A 19,639-nucleotide genomic window follows, 5' to 3' on the forward strand; every position below is an offset into this window, starting at 1 on the left:
TTGTTGTAGCAACCGTCGAGCGGAGACTTTTTTTTCTTGCGCTAGCTGCTGATTTTCCAACTCAATATATGTTTGATAATGTTAGTTTTGTAACTGCGATCCTAGAGCTAAGAGGAACAATCGCGTGGAGGTTTTATAGTTGAGTTCCTGGGTGAGTGGATGTGTTTAGTTCAGCATCATGTCTGCGGTCAACAGTCTGGTTCCTGCTCGGTTCCTCACTATCATCGCTCATCTTGTCATCGTCATCACAATCTTCTGGTCCAGGGTAAGAAACGATCTACACATAGTATTTGTAAAAAAAAAAACTGTACTGTTCTGTAATTGTTACCTTGTACCTGAGACGTATGTATTTTCTTTAAAAAATAGTTTGTTTTGTTTTTATTTCCCTTCAGGAAAACAATGTAAAAGCCAGCTTACCTCTGGAGTTCACACAGTCGCAATATGAAAACGAAGACAGGAAGTAAGTGAGACAAGAGGGTACATTTAAAAAAAAAAATAATATTGATATTAATGTTCTTTTGTTTGTTTTATTTCAGACTGGTGGTTGCCTTGGCCATCACTTTGGGTCTCTTTGCTGTGGAGTTGGCAGGTTTCTTTTCAGGAGTGTCCATGTTCAACAGCAGCCAAAGTCTTCTCTGTATCCTTTAATGCAGACCTGGGCAAAGTGTATACATAGTCATATAGAAAGTCCTGTAATAGCAGACTAAATATATCATCTGGTATTTTTATGTTACAACACCATCTTATGTTTTATTTTTTTTCCTTTTTCTATGTAGTTCTTTTTCCTCCATTTTTTTTTAGTAAATTGAAGACATTTTTGGCTAAGCACGCATAATAATTAATATAATTGTCATTTACAAAACAATTGAGCGTATTTTTTTTTTTAGTTTCATGGTATAATGACATGTATTATGTTTTCCAGTTTCTTTCTTTTTTTTGTTCCTTCTTTCTACACAGTATGTAACGTGGCCTCTGAGAAATATTAATTGCCCACCAATGGTTTAATACAGTAACTGTTTGAAACTTCAATAAGGGTAACAAAAACAAAAATATATTTTAACCTTAGTTTTATTTATTCTTACCCAGTATTAATATAAAAAAAAGTTTAGATTTTCAACTGAGAAAAATCTCTAAACTTAGGAAAATAATGTCATAACACAATCTGGAGCTTGTAATCCATGCACTTGTGTCTTCTCGTCTGGACTATTGTAACAGTTTGTTTTCATGTCTTAACGAGAAGGATCTGTCTCGCCTGCAGTTTATACAAAACTCTGCAGAGAAAGTTCTGACCCGCTCTAGTAGAAGAACTCACATTTCCCCCGATCCTTAAAACTCTTCACTGGCTGCCGATCAACTTTAAAATTCTGGTTCTTATTTTCAGATCTATTCATGGTCAGACTCCTCCTTACATCAGTGATCTGACCAGCCTTACACCCCAGCTCGGGCTCTGAGGTCTGTAGATCAGAATCTACTGATGGTTCCTGAACATGGTTCAGGACCAGAGGAGAGAAATCCTTCCCGGCTGTTGCTGCTAAGCTTTGGAACGATCTTCCTCTGTGTTTGATGATCTACTGACTCCTTCAACACACATCTTAAGACATTCTTAATTTTGCTCTTCCCTGATTTTCTGGGACTTTTGTTTGTTAAAGTGCTTCGTGACCCTGGTCTAGAAAGGGGCTTTACTTACTTACTTACTTAATATTTGACATTTAAACAATGCACTAAAAATCAATTTTTTTGTGATTGATTCATTTTATATTGTGTCTTTTAATTTGATTTAATGTAAATATTAGTGATTATTTATTGTTCCATGACTGAGAATCCACAATAGCCACAGGAGCACACGCCAGTGCAGCAGTAGCTTTGCTTTTCTTTCTGTTTGAGCTGTGGGACTGCTACATCTACTGGTGGATACTCGCCTTCTGCAGGTCAGTGTTTTGTGCATCACAGGTTCAACGAGTGTTTTTCCCTGACCACGCTTTCACTCAGCATTGGCGGTCCACTGCAGCGCCTCTGTCTCCTTGTCTTTTTTTGTGTTTGAGAAGTGGGAGTGCTGGACTTATTGGGTTATTTTTGCCTTCTGCAGGTTGGTGTGTGACTGTGAACAGGAAGTGGAGATGTAAATCAACTTTTAGCACCTGTTTTGACCATTTTATTGTTTGTGTCTCCCCAGTGCACTCCCTGCCTTTGTGGAGATTCTGCTGTTTATTGCCGTTTTTGGACTGAAGAGGAAGCCGCTGTGATTTTAAAAAAAACAGCCAGAATTCTTTGGTCATTTTGTGCTTTTAATATTTAAATGTGAACATATTTTCTTACATTGATGTAATAAAAAAAATATATTTTTTTTCTGTTGTTTACTTTCTCTAAAATCATTTGCGAAATAAGAACAAGGTATTTAGGGTGACAAGGAAACCGGAAATAGAAAACTTTCCACTTGAAATCAAGACTTATCATTTCAGGAAACCCACACCTGCTTATGTTATAAACACAAAAGAAGAATTCTACGTGCAACTTATTTTTTATTTTTTAATGTTAAACGTTATAAGTGAGCGCTTAAAATAATAGTATTGATCACTTCCTTTCACAGACCACTCCTCCGCGTGTTACCTCTTTTTAGTTCCGTGCGGATGTTGCTGCTTTGAGTTCCTTCACTCGCGTAATATTTTCCGTGATCATCCTTTTTTCAAATTTGCAACTTTGTATTTAAAATCCACAAAAAGACTATAAATCATGGGTAAGTCAAACTTTTGTTGCTTTAAAAAAAATGTGGCTTTTAGCGTAATGTTGCACGAAACGCTAACCGGTAGCATAACATTGCTATTTAGCAAACATTGCTAAATAATAAAGCTATGATGTCTTAATAACACTAGTTAAATTGCGATTCGTGGTTTTAGATGCATTTTTAGTTAATGTGTCATTTAGTTCAAAGTGGCTGGTGACGTGTGCCGGCTAGCTTTAAGCTAACGTTAGCATCGCTTCAGCTGACGTGTCGTTTTACTGTAAAAGTGACTAAGAAACACTTCGTTAAAACTAACTTTTCCACGTCACGTTGAATTTTGCGTTGAGAATTTAAGTGAATATAATCTGCTAGTCGTTTTTTTTTCATACTGGTTGCTAAAATCAATTGCTCAAAATATACATTTTAACCTGTGTATGTTACTTGTGTCACAACTTAAAATAAATGAAATCTCCGCACTTCCTGTTTATTTAAATGCAAGTAAATGTATTTATTATTGTGTTTGTTCTTCTCTCTGTAGCTGCGAACACCGGTACATCTCTGGTTCTCTCCAGCCTTCTGTCTGTGCTGGTATTCGCTGGAATGCAGATGTTCAGCAAACAGCTGGGATCCTCGGAGTGGCTCACAATCTTAGGAGGTTTTCTTGGATCCATTCTTTTCATCTGCTCTCTGACCGTATCCTTCCTGTACGAAGACACAACACAACCCGCTAGATCGGGTGGAAATCTTGGAATAAATCTATCAAAGATTGTCCTCCCGACAATCTTTTTGCGTAGGGTTTAAGTCACGTTATGTACGATACAACGGTGTTTGTAGTTTTTAATGATTTTTAACAAGATTATACAGCAAAAGAATGCTATGAATGATAACGTGCGTCAGAGGTGTAGATCGTAATCTACCAGTACATCACAAAAGTAGCTCAGGTAGATGAAAAGACCTGGAAATAAACAAGAAAAAACTTAAAGGGATAGTTCAATCTCAATTAAATTTCACTCATTTTCTACTTTCCCTAGTGTCAACTAAGGGTTGGGATTATTTTCAGTGTCTACACTGGGAGTGTTTCCTGTCTGTTTAGCATGTTGGCCTTTTCGCTTCCGCTACAAACAAGCTTAAAAAGTAGACTTATTTGCGTTTTTTTCAACTGTTTCCAATGTCAAGGCTTCAGTACAAGATGGACGTTACAGACGAGCACCATGGAGATGGTTTTAATATGAAGAAAATGGAGGCCCATTTTTGATCGTCAAAAAAGAACAGATTACTCTGAAAATAATCCCAACCGTTAGTCGGCATGAGAGTAGAATATCAGAATCAGAATCAGAATCCTTTATTTGTCCCGCCAGGGGAAATTCGGTTCAACAACAGCCAGAGCAATATACCAAGAAAATAAAACACCCAGAAATAAAAATAATAAAAAGAAAAAGAAAGAAAATCTAAATAGAATAGAATATAAATCTGCACTATATTATATATTCACAATCATATTTACAAAAATAACAAGAAAGGTGCAGTTAAATATTTATCTTGGTGTGTTTTTGTTGTGGAGTCTGATGGCAGCAGGGAGGAAAGACCTGCGGTACCTCTCCCTCACACACCGGGGATGGAGCATCCTATCACTGATGGAGCTCCTCAAAGCCCTCAGTGTGTGCTGGAGAGGGTGAGATAAGTTCTTCCTCATGGAGCCCAGCTTGCTCTGTAGCCTCCTCCCAGACACTTCCTCCACAGGATCCAGTGGGCGATCTTATGATTTATCAAGAGATGGTATAGATGTGATGTTTGTTTACTCAAACTTACCAAATACTCTCACCATCAAAATGGATGTTTTCCCACCTTAACGTTTCCCACAGGCTTTTAATAACATGGAAAACCTATTTTTCGGAAAGGGATTCCAGGCCAAGATCTTTCCTGAAGGTAGGTGGATGACCGACGCCGCCAAACCTGTCGAGACTTGCCGTCTCTTAATGTACGGTTCTCTCTCTCTCTTAATGTCCAGTTCTGCTGTGTCTGTGCCTGTCACTGTTCGCCTCTGGTCTGGTCCACCGTGTCTGTGTCACAACATGGTGAGTAATCTCAGTAGTTCTGGATTAAAAACCCCAAAATATACTTATTTATCTGTCTTTTCTTCCCATCCAGCCTGATCTTCTCGCTGTTCGCTCTGTACTACATCAACAAAGTGTCGGCGGCGCTGTACCAGACCGCGGCCCCGGCGGCGGCACCGGCCAAAGCTACCGGCAAAGGCAAAAGGAAGAACTAAACGGATCGGTGACTGATGGACATGATTTCACCTCCAAAATTGCAATAATCTGGTGCCACAAATTGTGTGCTACAAACTGTGTAACAATGAAGGTAAAAATGTGTTGCACAACCTTCTACACAAACAGCTGTCAGTCAACATTCCACGTTACTGTTCTCGAGCCACTCGTGTTGAGATTAAAACACACATACAACTTGTTTGTGTGTTTAGCGACTGAAATGTTGCCATTTTTTTTTTCTAATTAAACTCTGGAAAATGATTGTTGTGGGTCTTCTGTGTGTCACAAGATTGTTGCCACCGGGTTGTGTACTACAATGTACGTCCTGTTCAGGGTGTGTACAGTTGACTCAGCAGACTCTCCTCAGCTAAGAACAGGAATCTGGAGATGTTGGGGTTAATCCCAGCGAAAGCGTTGGAGGAAAAGGTGTGGTAAGAGCTGGCAGACGGCCAAGTCAAGCAGCCAGACCTTCTCAGATGAAGACATGTTTGAGGTTCATATCTGCCTGATTAAAGCTCAATAAAAAAAAGCCCATGTTCGATCATTCTAATCCTTTTTAATAACACAATTACAAATAAAAAGTGGTATGTTTTTATATTATCTAAGAATTATTAAACTGCAAAGAGGTTTGGTTATAACGGAAATGTAACGTGTCATGTGTGTTAATAATAGTTTCATATTTGTTAATTTTTCCACTGTATGTTTATATTGTTGAAGAACCTAAATACATAACTTGTTTAAAAAAGGAAGTTAAACTAGATCATATTTCTGCCCTTTTACTGCATTGACAATATATTTCTTACAGACATTATTAGTAATACAAGCATAATTATCTTGTTTGATACTTACAAACCCCTTAATTATGTTGTTATAACTTGGGACTTTATTATTATTTAGTGGCAGCATATATTTTGTAAAGCACGCAGTATAACTATAATAATAAAATGTAATAGTAAACAAGGATGATGATGATCTAGTTTGTTTTAATAAACTGATAAGATGTCAAATTTGAACAGGAATGATTTAATGTTGTGTAAACATGTTGCGTTGTGTATTATATCGTACAATATTATGAGATACAAACTGAATGTGTGTTTTGAAATGATTTTTTTCAAATGCATACTCGTATGTGAGGGGATGTTATGTTATACAAACAAATATTGTCTTAACAACATATTCAAACAAGGTAAGTAAGTCATTTTTATTTGTATAGAGCTTTTCCAGACCAGGGCCACAAAAAAACGCTTAAACAATCAAAACAATACTCAATAAAGTATATACTTTAAAGGGCAAGATAAAACTGATAACACAACAGGAGTAAGGTAAATAATTTGTTCAAATAGGACGTACTATTGTGTATATAATGTAACCTTATTTTCTTCACTCAATGTATACAACTTTTTTTTCTACATAAAAATGTTCTTAGCTATCCTGACGATTTTTATATGTTCGACTGATTCTTTTTATTGGCTTGCACCTATTGGGGTCCATCACAACTAGATTCCTTTGGGAGGAAACCCGAGTGCCCAGAGGAAACTCACAAAATCTCTAATATAAATTATTCAGTTGTTTATTTAAAGATATTCTACGCATGTGATGAACAAAAATCCTTTTGTAATTCACACTTAAACAGTGTTCCAGACTGAATAATGGTCAATAATCTACTCATTTTCTCATGTAGTTGTAATAAGTCCTCCATAAAAGTGATATTATCAGTAATGTTTTCATCCGTTAATGTTGCTACAACACAACTATATCTATGGACACAAGAATATTTGACGCACGTCCAGCAGGCTTGGCTGCGGCTGACGTCATGTTTGCTTTCGGTTTGCGCCTCTTCGCCTCCGTCCGCGTCCCACCCAACCCTCTGGGCGTTTCCCCCCCATTTCGAAGTCGAAAAAACCCTGGAAATAAACTCCGACCAGCCCTCGCCCTCCTTCACTGCCTCTCCCAGCTACCGTCCTCCTCACTTCTCCGCGTAAGTACATCCATTTTTACCCGATTCTCCAACGCGATTCGAGCGTAAATGGTTGTTTTTTTTTTGCGTAAAGTTTCTACAACTTCAACAAAATTTTCATGCGGTTTTTAACAAACTTAAAAACGCGGATGTTCTTGACTCTGACATGTCGTGGCGAGCATCCGAGGTGTGGATGTTTATTTTTAGATTAAGTTAAAGTGAATTTGGTGTTAAGATTTTTAAAATCTACAAAGAACTATTTACGCAACATTTCTTGCAATTGTATTCACGGAAGAATCTACGTAGAGATAAGGATGTCTGACTCTATCGTGTGGAATTCTTCTGCGGGTGCCAGAGAAGACCAACACCCTGATCCTCCTGAGAGGGTTTTTCTTTTCTTTTTTTTCTTCCTTTCTTTCACAAGAGGTGGTCCCACTGCATAGAGCTCATATTTGCTCAACATAGTCAGTCCAGGTGAAGACATGTTTTTCTTTTGTGTTTTTTTGTTTACATTCTTTTCTGTGGATTCTTGTCTTTCAGCGACTCTATCTCTTCCCTCCAGCAGCCATGACTGAGCTCGAGAAATGCATGGAACACTTGATCATCATCTTCCACCGATACACCGATGGAGATGGGAAGACCATGGGGAAGAAGCAGCTCAAAAAACTCCTGGAGACTGAACTCCCCAATTTCTCAAAAGTAAAAATTCTTTTTTTTTAAACTGTATTGTGAAATCCAAACGTGGAATTGAATCTAAAACAACAGAAACGCCCAACCCAGAATTCCTGATGACCTTATCTCAGAGAAGATGAGAAAATCAATTCTCCCAGCATTACTCCTGTCATCTCAAGCAATGCTATTTAAAGTAATTACACTTAAATGTACTTATTATCGTTATGAAGATAATACATATACGGTTATTATTATTTAATACATATATTACAAGTAGTTTGTCAATTACTAACTTTAAAAAAAAAGTGGATCTTGATCCATCCAGAGACGACAATCATTTTCATTTGTTTATACGAGTTTATATCAAATCAATGGATGTTTAATGTGAATAAATAAGAGTAACAAGAGGTGTTATCGTGCATCGAGTAAGATGAAATATAATACAACATATTTTAATGATGATATGAAAAAATTCATTTAATTATATTTAAAATATTGCAGCTTATAAAAAACATACTTGATTGATTTAACTTATTATTTTAAATTTAACGAAATAAATTATTCAAATTGGGATTTGACACAGTAATGCACAGACAGAGGTCAATGTCAGTACTAAAATAAATGTATTATTTATATAATTATTATTAAAAAATGATTTATGACTTAGAATTCATAAACTTATTAAACCATTTGTTAGAATTCAGCATAAAGTGTTTGATTTATAAAACAAACAAAATGTTTAACCCTTGTGTTATCTCAGGGTCAAGGTGACCCGAAGCCCCGAAACGACTTCCACCACCGCATATGTATTTATATAAGCCAGGGAGGTCATTCACCTTGACCCTGAGACAACACCAGGGATACCACAAACACATTTATTTCCTGGCCTTCTGTTCCCCTTGACCCTGAGTTAACACAGGGGTTAAATGACCCCCAAAACATTCCTATATCATGTGTTTCCTCCTCTCAGACGCAGAAGAACCCTCACCTGGTGGACTGCCTCATGAAAGACCTGGACGCCAACAAGGACGACAGGTTGGACTTTGAGGAATTTCTGCCTCTAGTGGCCGGTCTGTCGATGGCCTGCGAGAAGTGTTACACCAAGAAGAACACCAAACATTAGATTTTTATGTTGCCAGTTTGTTTATAATAATGTAGCACAACCGTGCACCAGTAAAAAATATTAACAGAACTCATTTTTTGTCTTTTTTTTAATGTTTTCTTGTAAAACTGTTGAACGCCTGCATCCATTCAATTAGCTCTGACATTAAAGGGGCAAAACATAGGTTAAATATTCGGTTTCTGGCGACCCCGTGTGTCAGAAAAGTGTAACTGCAATGCCATAAAATCTGTATCGATCCCTTGAAAAATGCATTTGTTTCTAAAATGAGATAAAGGCTCTTGTCGTTCTTAGTACTTTATTTAAAAAACATTCGCTACCTCTATTGTACAGTGACAGTACAATCTACTGTGAGAGTCATGAATATTTAAAATAAAACGATCATTACGATCATCTTTACATAAAAAAAACACTGCCATCTAGTGGTTGGAGGCCATTACTTAGTATGACATTTTATTTATATCTTTTCATCGAATAGTTTGATACATAACGTGTTGCAGCTTTACATATTAAACGTAAAAAACAGAAATGGGTAGGCTAGGGTTAAAGGTGGGGTAGATGTTCTTCAAAACCTTGTGAGCAAGCTACATTTTCCAGAGCTGGAATCAGTTTGGACGCTCTTCAGATAAAAATTCTGAAATCGACTGTTTCAAATAAACGTAAGAGAGTTCTCTGAGAAATACCTCTGAACATCTGAGACGTATCATCTCGTATATCTGTCTTCTCTCTGGACCCGGGTCAACATCTCTGATGCCCTCTTAAATAGTCCAATATGCGTGGAAAGAAAAAAACTGGGTCGAACATTTTTTTAAATCAGGTCTTTTGTCTTTGGGTTTTGTGGGAGGAAACCGGTGCACTCACAGGAAAGTTTTCGTTGGCGTGGACCCTCCCTGTGAAGGACAGATACATCGAACAAAAAGCGTTGAACCAGGTTTCCTGCCCGCGGCGATCGCTCCGTATCGGAGTCGCTGCAGCTATTGTTTCAGATTCCCAGGTCAGGAAACCACAGGAGTGAGTTCACGGATCAAACCTTCACTGGAGTTTCTCTCTGACCTCATGAGGTCATCGATAGTTGACCCCTAGCGTGTGGAATAAAATTTGTGGAGTGAAGTTTGAGAACCAACGTGTGTGAGAAAGTACTTTGCAGCACGAGGAAAACATACACTGACTTCAAATTATTAAATGAATAAATTAAAAATATATAGTGTATAGAAAACGATGTATTGCTGCTATTGACCACGAGATGGCAGGATTGCCCTTTTAAACAATACTGTAGTAGTTTTTTTTAAACTATTAAATGTTGCTCATGGGCAGGAACTAATAACGGAGAAAGTGTTTCTAAATTGCGTATATTTTCTTCCCATTTTTCAGCATTTTTTAATTTATAGTTAAATATTTAATACATAGTTAAGGTCGACGATTAATATATTTGATGCCTTTTATTTTTATTTTCTTTAAGGTATCCATAAATATTTTATGTATTAATGGTCTATATTTAGTTAATCAAAACTGTGACTTTTAAATTGATTTTATTTGAATTTAGTTTTAGCTTCAGCTTCAGTTCTGTTGTGATTTACAATTCTACCACTAGATGTCTCTAGATGTTTAATTCTTTTCAAATGAATTACCTTTTAATAAAAATGCAAATTCCATGAAAATTAAGTACAAAAATGCATGAACAAACAACACGATTTGCTTAAAGAAACTTCTCTTTTTATAATTAATGCTTTAATCTTAACATATTTTCTGGAACAGGACGAACCTGCCGCAACAGTTTGAGTGTGGACAGAAGGAAACCAAAGCTCGAACACTCGCTGTCAGGAAGTGAAAAGACTTTTTAAGTAGCATCACACAATCCTGCGTCTCTGGTTCTTTCCCTCCTGCAGAGAGAAGGTGATCAGTGTAAACAATATGGTTGTGTGCGTGTGCGCGTGTGTGTGTGTGTGCGCGCGGAAAAAAGGTATTTCCGAGGGAGGTAAAAATGTGTTGTTATGTAACAACAACAAGAGGCGCGTCACGTGTTTAGGAAGTTTATTCTTTAGAATTCACAGAATTATAAATTATCTTTACTCCAGTTATTATTATGCTTCTGTCATATACTTTTTGACTTTTAACGAATGTCTTTTATAGATTTTTTAAATTAACATGAACGGATAGCGGTCACTCCTGCGCATGCGCGTTGCACGATCATCGTGATACACTTAACTTCCGTCTTTTTGTGTTAAAACTTAGTATTTTTTTGGACGCTTAAATAAACTTAAGTTTAGTTGATCAAGACTTTATTTGGATATCAACTTAATAACAAATACTTATAGACATCACCGGACACACACATGTACACACACCAGAGAAAACACTCTTACAGACATATACACATATATAAACACACACTTACAGACATTCAAACACATTTAGAAGAACCCCCCACACACATGCACAAACACACACACAAAAAAAACACTCTTACACACATACACATTTACAGATATACAAAAACGTCTACAGACACAAACGCACACAACAACACACACACTACAATAATACCCACACTTGCATACACAACCACACCCATATTTTCATACACTAACAAACTTGAATACACACGCACAGTTACAAAAATGGCCACACAGACTTTCAAACCAAACACTAATATGGACACACACACTTACAGACCTACAGACCCTCAGACACAAATACACACGCTTATAGACTACAAACGTACTCACAAAAGTGGCGCACAAACCCACACACTTACATACACCACACAGCCACTACCAAACAATCACACTTAAGAGCACACACACTCGCATTACAGACCTACACACACACACTAACAAACAATCACACCTATAAGCAGACACACACATGACAAACACACACTCACAAAAGACACACACACACACGCTTGCATACATACACACACACACTAACAAACAATCACACCTATAAGCAGACACACACATGACAGACACACACTCACAAAAGACACACACACGCTTGCATACATACACACACACACTAACAAACAATCACACCTATAAGCAGACACACACATGACAGACACACACACACGCTTGCATACACACACACACTCTAACAAACAACCACACCTATAAGCAGACACACACATGACAGACACAAACACACATGCAAACTTATAGACTACACACACACTCACAAAAGACACACACACACGCTTGCATACACACACACACACACACACTAACAAACAACCACACCTATAAGCAGACACACACATGACAGACACAAACACACATGCAAACTTATAGACTACACACACACTCACAAAAGACACACACACACGCTTGCATACACACACACACACACACTAACAAACAACCACACCTATAAGCAGACACACACATGACAGACACAAACACACATGCAAACTTATAGACTACACACACACTCACAAAAGACACACACACACACGCTGGCACACATACACACACACTCTAAAAACAAACAACCACACCTATAAGCAGACACACACATGACAGACACAAACACAAACATACAGTTCCCACACACTCATAGAAATACTCTCACTTATTAACACAGGTACACATGAACACACACACACTTGAAGACACAGACACACTTTTAGACGCACATTCATAAAGGCATGCTGGAACACATCCTTTTTTTTAGACACACACCTGTAGTCACACACTTCCTTAACGTCACACACACACATTCAAAAATCATGTATAGCGACGCACAAACTCACACACAGAGACATTTTTAAACTGATGAAAGTATTTAAACGTTTGTAAAACTTCACTTTATCATGATTTACAAATATGACGTAAAAAGGTGTTTGAGGTATCCCTTGTCGATTCTCATCCTCTTCGAATCCGGTAACAAAAGGAGGTTTAAATAATTTGGGCACTTTCACTGTGAACTTGATCCTCCACACACTCTCAGAACAGCCTGTCCGGGTCAAGCCTGCCCAATAATTCAAAACCTGACTCACTCGGGGAGACCGTGAGTCACAGGCTGGTGCCTTTATAAAGGAAAGTTCCTCCAGAGACTCAGACATTCCGACCTCACAGGAGACGAATCAAACCGGATCCTGAGGTGAGTCCTGAAGAGATCCGAACTGAGATGTGTTGCTACTTAAATAAGTTCGAGTTTTAGCTAAAAAGTCGCTAATGTAGCCGAGCAGCCTGTGATTACGTAACACTGTTGTCTTTCCGTAGCAACCAAACATTCTGCAGAAAAAATGGCTCGTCTGGATCAAATCATCACCAGCCTGGCGGACATTTTCATCGAGTACTCGGGCGAGGAGGGCAAGAAGTGCCAGCTGGATAAAGAAGAGCTGAAGAAGTTGTTCGAGAAAGAGATTCAGAGCCCAGAGCTTCAGGTACTATGGTGGCCGAGAAGTGCCAAATTATAATTTCCTTGTAAAGGACTACAGATGGAAACTAGCATCGTGCTACATCTGGTGCAGCCATCTTTTTAATGTAACTGCACATTTGTCCTTTTTAAATAAATAAACTAAACATTTGCAAACTCTGAAACCCCTGTACAAAACTCTGATACAAATTTACAAACTTTGAAAGACATTTACAAAAGTCTGGAACACATTTACAAACTCTGGAACACATTTACAAACTCTGAAACACATTTACAAACTCTGAAACACATTTACAAACTCTGAAACACATGTACAAACTCTGAAACACATTTACAAACTCTGAAACACATTTACAAACTCTGAAACACATTTACAAACTCTGAAACACATTTACAAACTCTGGAACACATTTACAAACTCTGAAACACATTTACAAACTCTGAAACACATTTACAAACTCTGAAACACATGTACAAACTCTGAAACACATTTACAAACTCTGAAACACATTTACAAACTCTGAAACACATTTACAAACTCTGAAACACATTTACAAACTCTGAAACACATGTACAAACTCTGAAACACATGTACAAACTCTGAAACACATTTGCAAACTCTGAAACACATTTACAAACTCTGAAACACATGTACAAACTCTGAAAAACATGTACAAACTCTGAAACACATGTACAAACTCTGAAACACATTTGCAAACTCTGAAACACATTTACAAACTCTGGAACACATGTACAAACTCTGAAACACATGTACAAACTCTGAAACACATGTACAAACTCTGAAACACATTTACAAACTCTGGAACACATGTACAAACTCTGAAACACATGTACAAACTTTGAAACACATTTACAAACTCTGGAACACATTTACAAACTCTGGAACACGTTTACAAACCCTGAAACACATTTACAAACTCTGAAACACATTTACAAACTCTGGAACACATTTACAAACTCTGAAACACATGTACAAACTCTGAAACACATTTACAAACTCTGAAACACATGTACAAACTCTGAAACACATTTACAAACTCTGGAACACATTTACAAACTCTGAAACACATGTACAAACTCTGAAACACATGTACAAACTCTGAAACACATTTACAAACTTTGAAACACATTTACAAACTCTGGAACACATTTACAAACTCTGAAACACATGTACAAACTCTGAAACACATGTACAAACTTTAAACACATTAAAAAACTGTGAAACACATTTGCAAACTCTAACACATTTACAAAACTCTGAAACACATTTTAAAACTGTGAAACACATTTACAAACTCTTAAATTCATTCACAAAACTCCGAAACACATTTACAAACTCTGAAACATATTTGCAAAACTCTGAAACACATTTAAAAACTCTGAAACACATTTACAAACTCTGAAACACATTTACAAACTCTAAAACACATTTACAAACTCTGAAACATATTTGCAAAACTCTGAAACACATTTAAAAACTCTGATACACATTTACAAACTCTGAAACACATTTACAAACTCTAAAACACATTTACAAACTCTGAAACATATTTACAAACTCTGAAACACATTTAAAAACACTTAAACATATTTGCAAAACTCAGAAACGCATTTATAAAAATCTGTGATTTACAATTTCCTGAATTAAAATGACGATTCCCTGAAACAAATTTACAGAAAAATCTGTTACAGGAATTTGACAACAGTTTGTAATTGTTTTGGCCTTTGGGTCACCGTGACCCTGAGATAACACAAGGGTTAAGAAGAGCTTAAACAATATTTTCTTTTCAGGGCAAGATCGACATCCAGGACGTGGAGGAGGCGATGAACGAGATGGACAAGAACCACGACGGTCAGATCAACTTCCGAGAGTTCTGCCGAGCCGTGTGCTTGATGTCCAAATGTTACTACCAGAAGAAGACCGGCAAGGAAGGCAAGAAATGCAAGAAGGTGGAGGAGAAAGAGTGACACTCGAGCTCCTCCACATACTTTTGTATGAGTCGGTCTGGATGAAAAAAAGGGTTTCAATAGACTTTCCGGTTTTCAGGAGGGATGGTGGGTACATTTTTTAGTAAGACCTTGTAGTTGATTTGGGATTGCCGTGCGAGTTAAATCTTAGCTGAGGTTTCTTCAAGACCATTTTGAAGCTCAACAAGCTTCTTGGTACGTTGCTGTGTTGGGGCGCTACGAATGTCCTGCTGTGACAACATTGTATTAATAAAGTTGTATTTTGAACATGTGGCCAATTGATTGCTTGTGTTGCTATGGAACAGCGAGACGTATAGTGTCATGGTTTTTTCCGGAGTAGATACACCCTTGAAAATTTTTCAGGGACCAAGAAACGTAACACAATTTTTTTTTTTTTGTTCCAAACTGTGAGAAACAAACTGACCTTACAATCTTATTGGATTGAAATAAAGAGAAAGAAAGAGGTATACAGTGTATGTGAGGTAAATAATTCGCTAATGAATTGAACTCATTGAGTTTTCGGACTATGGTTGAAAACACCATGCAGGAAACGCGTTCATTCCAACAGGTTGCATCTCGCTAACTAGCTTAATCTTCTCCTTACGCTGAACTTCCACGGCGGCTAACAGTTGCTAATCGGTCCTGCCGGTAATGGCCCCGGGTCCAAAGTAACCGTACGTAACCAGGGACCAACACCACCGCGCAATAAATGTTGTTCTTCTCGTCCCGATTGCGGTTTAACGAAATGGTCGATTGACTTGATTTTTATGGCCAAAATGACGCTGTGAGTGACATCTTGTTAGGAAGCATTTATGAAGTATAAAGAATTCTAAAACTCGCTTCCTGTCGACGTTGAGTGCGATCATTGCTATATTATTAGATTAGATATTTTGTAACACAACAGAGAAATGTTTGCGAACCTTATCGCCAGAGACAACAGATCGGCTAGTTTGTAATTCAGCTTTAGGGTCGGTTTAACGATCTCTTACAAAAAGTCTGTGGAAAAGCAGAAGAAACTGACCATTAACACCTTTTTGAAGGTAAATACAAATAACCAAAAAATGTACTAGCATTGGTATCCAGTACTGAAATTTAAAAATCATGACAACATAGTTCCAAAATTAAGGGAAAGAAAAAGTATTCTGATGTATGTTAACTGCATGTTTTCAAGTTATAATCTGAAAATCTCTATCATGGTATATCGTTACCCTGATATAAAACCGTCCATAGCGTGATAGAAGATTTGGATTTGGTTTGGAATGTAGCATTAAGGTTGGATCAATGCTCGTCTACAAACCTATAGTACCTAGTAGTCATAGTAGTAGTACAATTTGTCACAGCGAAATAGGTTGCAGTAGTAATCATAAAGTAGCTGTAGTCATACAGTAAGATATAGATAGATAGATAGATAGATAGATAGATAGATAGATAGATAGATAGATAGATAGATAGATAGATAGACAAAAGTCGTAGTGGTCATAGCGATAGTGGTAATAGTACTATAAAAAAAAGGAGTTGCAACAAAATAAAAAGCAGTAGTTGTAGTAATACTAACACAATAAGTTGAAACAAACGTAGTAGTAGTGGTGGTGGTAAAATAATAATCAGAAGAAAAATAACAAAAGTAATTGAAATTGTAGTAAGTAAGTAAGTAAGTAAATTATTTTTATTTATATAGCGCTATTCCAGACCAGGGTCACAAAGCGCTTAAACAATAAAAACAATATTGAATAAAAATATATACTTTAAAGGTCAAGATAAAACTGAGAACACAACAGGAGTTCCAGAAAATCAAGGAAAAGCCTGAACAAATAAAAACGTCTTAAGACAGTAGTTTACCTTACCTTACCTTAGTAGTAGTAGAGGTAGAAGAATCAATAATAGTACTAACAACATAGTGAAAACTGTAGTAAAAGTAGTGGTAGGAGAAGAGTCTTGTAGTAGTAGTACTAGCAAAAGAATAAGTTGTAGAATCAAAAGTAGTACTAACGATTATAACAGCTATAGTAGTGACAAATAAAGCAGTCATACTAGTATCAGAACTGGTTAAATTGAGAGTTAACACTCATGTTTCTTTAACGCAGAGACTCCTGTGAGATAACATCAAAACGAAGAATTCTCAATTTTAAGGAAACCTGTTTTCCTCTCTTTAAGTTTGAAATAAAGCGTTGAACTGACCCTCAAGCTGAATTCCACAGCTGTGACAAACATGCTCAAGAACCTGATCGTTAACTTCTGGACACCTTTTAAAAGGGAGTTTTCCTCCAGAGCAGGACTTCATCCTGACTCTGCTGCACACGGAGGTGATCTCTGAGCTCCACCCTGAGGTGAGTGATGACCAACCGTTCATTTTTAACATCAGAAAACTGACGCCGATGCTTCCCTCAGAAAAAAAAATAATGGCCAACCGTCTGGAAGAGGCTCTCTCCACCATCGTGGACATTTTCATCGATTACTCCGACAACGAGGGGAAGAAGTTCCTGCTGGACTCCGAGGAGCTGAGGCAGCTGCTGGAGAAGGAGGTCCAGTCCGAGTGGATTAAGGTATTTGTCCGTCAGACTCTGGCTCCACGACAACTTACTCACTCGCTCTTGTTTTGATTTTTTTAGGCAGTAATCGGTGGAGACTTCATGAGGGACGTGATGGCCACTGTGGACGAGAGCAACGATGGTCAGGTTTCCTTCAAGGAGTTCTTCATCGCTCTCGGGATGTTGGGCCGAGTTGTCTTCCGCGATAAGGTCAAGACTAGCCATCAAGAGTAGCTGACTGTGTTTCTTTTTTACGTCGGAAACTCAATAAAACATGTTATTTGGAAAAATTGTGTGTTTTTGTTCTCAGTGTGTTGTTGTCTGGTTAGATTGAACAATGGCATCGGCGGTGTGTGTTGGTAACAATCTGGCGAAACAATTACAGGGGTACCGATACAATATATCGTGATACTGTAGTAACAGTGATATATGTGTAGTATTGTCGAGTACTAGACTCTGGTGTTGCAGAATTTACAGACCACATGACTCTTGACGAAGTCGTAACTGCTTTTTAAATTATTTTTAAAACCAAAATATGTCAAAAAAATCAGCTTTAAAATCTGTTGGAGTCAACTGTATCCTCTCGTTCTCAGTCATTGCCAGGAAATGCACTGAATATTTGCATGTTAACTATAGATTAAAAATAAATAAAAGTAGAATTATTTTAATTATAAACACACTCATTGAAATGTAAAACATACAAGGAGTCCAATGTATCCTCTCATCCTCAGTCATCGCAAGGGGTTCATTGATTTATGGGCAAGGAAGTTTAAATGCAGGACAAAAAATTAACAAACAGTGAATATTTGTATGTTAATTGTAAATAAAAAACAATAAGGGCTCGGTATCGATTTTTGTTTTTTGTGGCACCGGGCAGGGTTTTATTGTATATTTTGCAGGGAAACACAAAAATAAACGCTGTAAATAATAATATTGTACATTCCCTAAATATCAGCCCTAATTCATTGAGACCAAAAAATGTATGCCATCGTAGACGATTACCAACAACACGCTCAAGATTGACGGGGAAAGGGGTTTTATGAGGCGATTCAGTCAATGACCCTCTATTTCTATTTCTATTTCTATTTCTTCGATCTGTCGTCAGGTCCGTGTGCTTTGTTTCCCCTATTTTGAACAAATAAATGTTTTTTTTAACATGTCTGCGTCCGAGACGTGTTACAGAAGTGTTTGGAGGTTGAACTAATTCAATCTACAAAAGAGATGACGGACGTGAGTTCCACCCTCTGAACAAAGGTCACGCCTCACTGTTGTGATTGACAGATGGCTCAACATGAAAGGGCGATTGACTTCCAGCACTGACTTATATTTACCTGTACTGCAGCTATTAATAAATAATATGTAGCTATAAACTTTTAAAAAACGGAAATAAATAACATTTAATCAAAAACCGTTATGGTTCAAAATAAGGGACCAGCTGATGATTGAATGGATTTTCTTTGACAAGACACAAGAAATATTACTAAAATATGAGATTTTAGAAATATGTGAGCAAACATAGACTTCTTTTTTTAAATACAGAGAAATAACTTCTGGGTTTATATCTAAATGATTAAGTAACTTTGTGGTGATGCACTTCTTACAATAAAGATTTGTAAAAGATTTGCAACACAACATTTAACAATCCTAAATAAGTTATTTAATTAGCATTATCGGTCAATATCTTTAAGAGTAGTTTACATTTTTACTCACAGACTACACACTTTGAGACTCTTCGTTGATTTGCTAAATAAAATGAAGATCACACTCTTGTATATTCACCTTAAATCCAACTAAAATGTATCTGTTTCTTTCACGTAATGATGATCCTATAATCTTAGCTTTAATCCCTTGAACTGGCAGAACTGGTTCTTCTAGGCCGGTCAAAAATATCTTGTGTAAAATGCAAATATTTGGTATTTCTAGTTTCACTTTTGGACCTTTTAACAATAAACTCAAATTCACCATATCGTGTCTTTTGCTTCTTTTATTTATTAAAAAACAATTGCA

The 19,639-nt window shown here is 37.1% G+C and overlaps 5 protein-coding genes across 6 annotated transcripts; all 5 read left to right on the forward strand.

Moving 5' to 3' along the window:
* Positions 1–37: 37 nt before the first annotated feature.
* Positions 38–2,341, forward strand: tmem107l (transmembrane protein 107 like). Of its 2 annotated transcripts, none has more exons than XM_087812723.1 (5): positions 38–265; positions 393–460; positions 537–637; positions 1,832–1,928; positions 2,174–2,341. In XM_087812723.1, the coding sequence occupies exons 1-5, from the start codon at positions 179–181 to the stop codon at positions 2,241–2,243; spliced, it is 423 nt and encodes a 140-aa protein (XP_087668849.1). In that variant the 5' UTR covers positions 38–178; the 3' UTR covers positions 2,244–2,341. The 2 variants fall into 2 exon arrangements, with proteins under 2 accessions (XP_087668849.1, XP_087668848.1); XM_087812722.1 differs by lacking the exon at positions 1,832–1,928 and adding an exon at positions 1,990–2,086.
* A 265-nt stretch (positions 2,342–2,606) lies between these two features.
* On the forward strand, positions 2,607–5,247 carry krtcap2 (keratinocyte associated protein 2). Its single transcript, XM_087812734.1, has 5 exons — positions 2,607–2,734; positions 3,258–3,412; positions 4,582–4,645; positions 4,728–4,794; positions 4,868–5,247. The coding sequence occupies exons 1-5, from the start codon at positions 2,731–2,733 to the stop codon at positions 4,986–4,988; spliced, it is 411 nt and encodes a 136-aa protein (XP_087668860.1). The 5' UTR covers positions 2,607–2,730; the 3' UTR covers positions 4,989–5,247.
* Positions 5,248–6,825: 1,578 nt separating this feature from the next.
* On the forward strand, positions 6,826–8,807 carry LOC148062544 (protein S100-A11-like). The gene is made up of 3 exons (XM_087812460.1): positions 6,826–6,964; positions 7,484–7,642; positions 8,586–8,807. The coding sequence occupies exons 2-3, from the start codon at positions 7,511–7,513 to the stop codon at positions 8,736–8,738; spliced, it is 285 nt and encodes a 94-aa protein (XP_087668586.1). The 5' UTR covers positions 6,826–6,964; positions 7,484–7,510; the 3' UTR covers positions 8,739–8,807.
* Positions 8,808–12,684: 3,877 nt separating this feature from the next.
* Positions 12,685–15,375, forward strand: LOC148062545 (protein S100-A6-like). The gene is made up of 3 exons (XM_087812772.1): positions 12,685–12,836; positions 12,959–13,122; positions 14,928–15,375. The coding sequence occupies exons 2-3, from the start codon at positions 12,982–12,984 to the stop codon at positions 15,102–15,104; spliced, it is 318 nt and encodes a 105-aa protein (XP_087668898.1). The 5' UTR covers positions 12,685–12,836; positions 12,959–12,981; the 3' UTR covers positions 15,105–15,375.
* A 1,631-nt stretch (positions 15,376–17,006) lies between these two features.
* On the forward strand, positions 17,007–17,866 carry LOC148062546 (protein S100-A1-like). Its single transcript, XM_087779115.1, has 3 exons — positions 17,007–17,431; positions 17,493–17,647; positions 17,714–17,866. Exons 2-3 carry the CDS (start codon positions 17,504–17,506, stop codon positions 17,864–17,866), a joined length of 297 nt encoding a protein of 98 aa, XP_087635241.1. The 5' UTR covers positions 17,007–17,431; positions 17,493–17,503.
* Positions 17,867–19,639: the final 1,773 nt, after the last annotated feature.

The sequence above is a fragment of the Callionymus lyra genome, chromosome 17 (assembly GCF_982586985.1).
Source record: "Callionymus lyra chromosome 17, fCalLyr1.hap1.1, whole genome shotgun sequence".
NCBI lineage: Eukaryota > Metazoa > Chordata > Actinopteri > Syngnathiformes > Callionymidae > Callionymus > Callionymus lyra.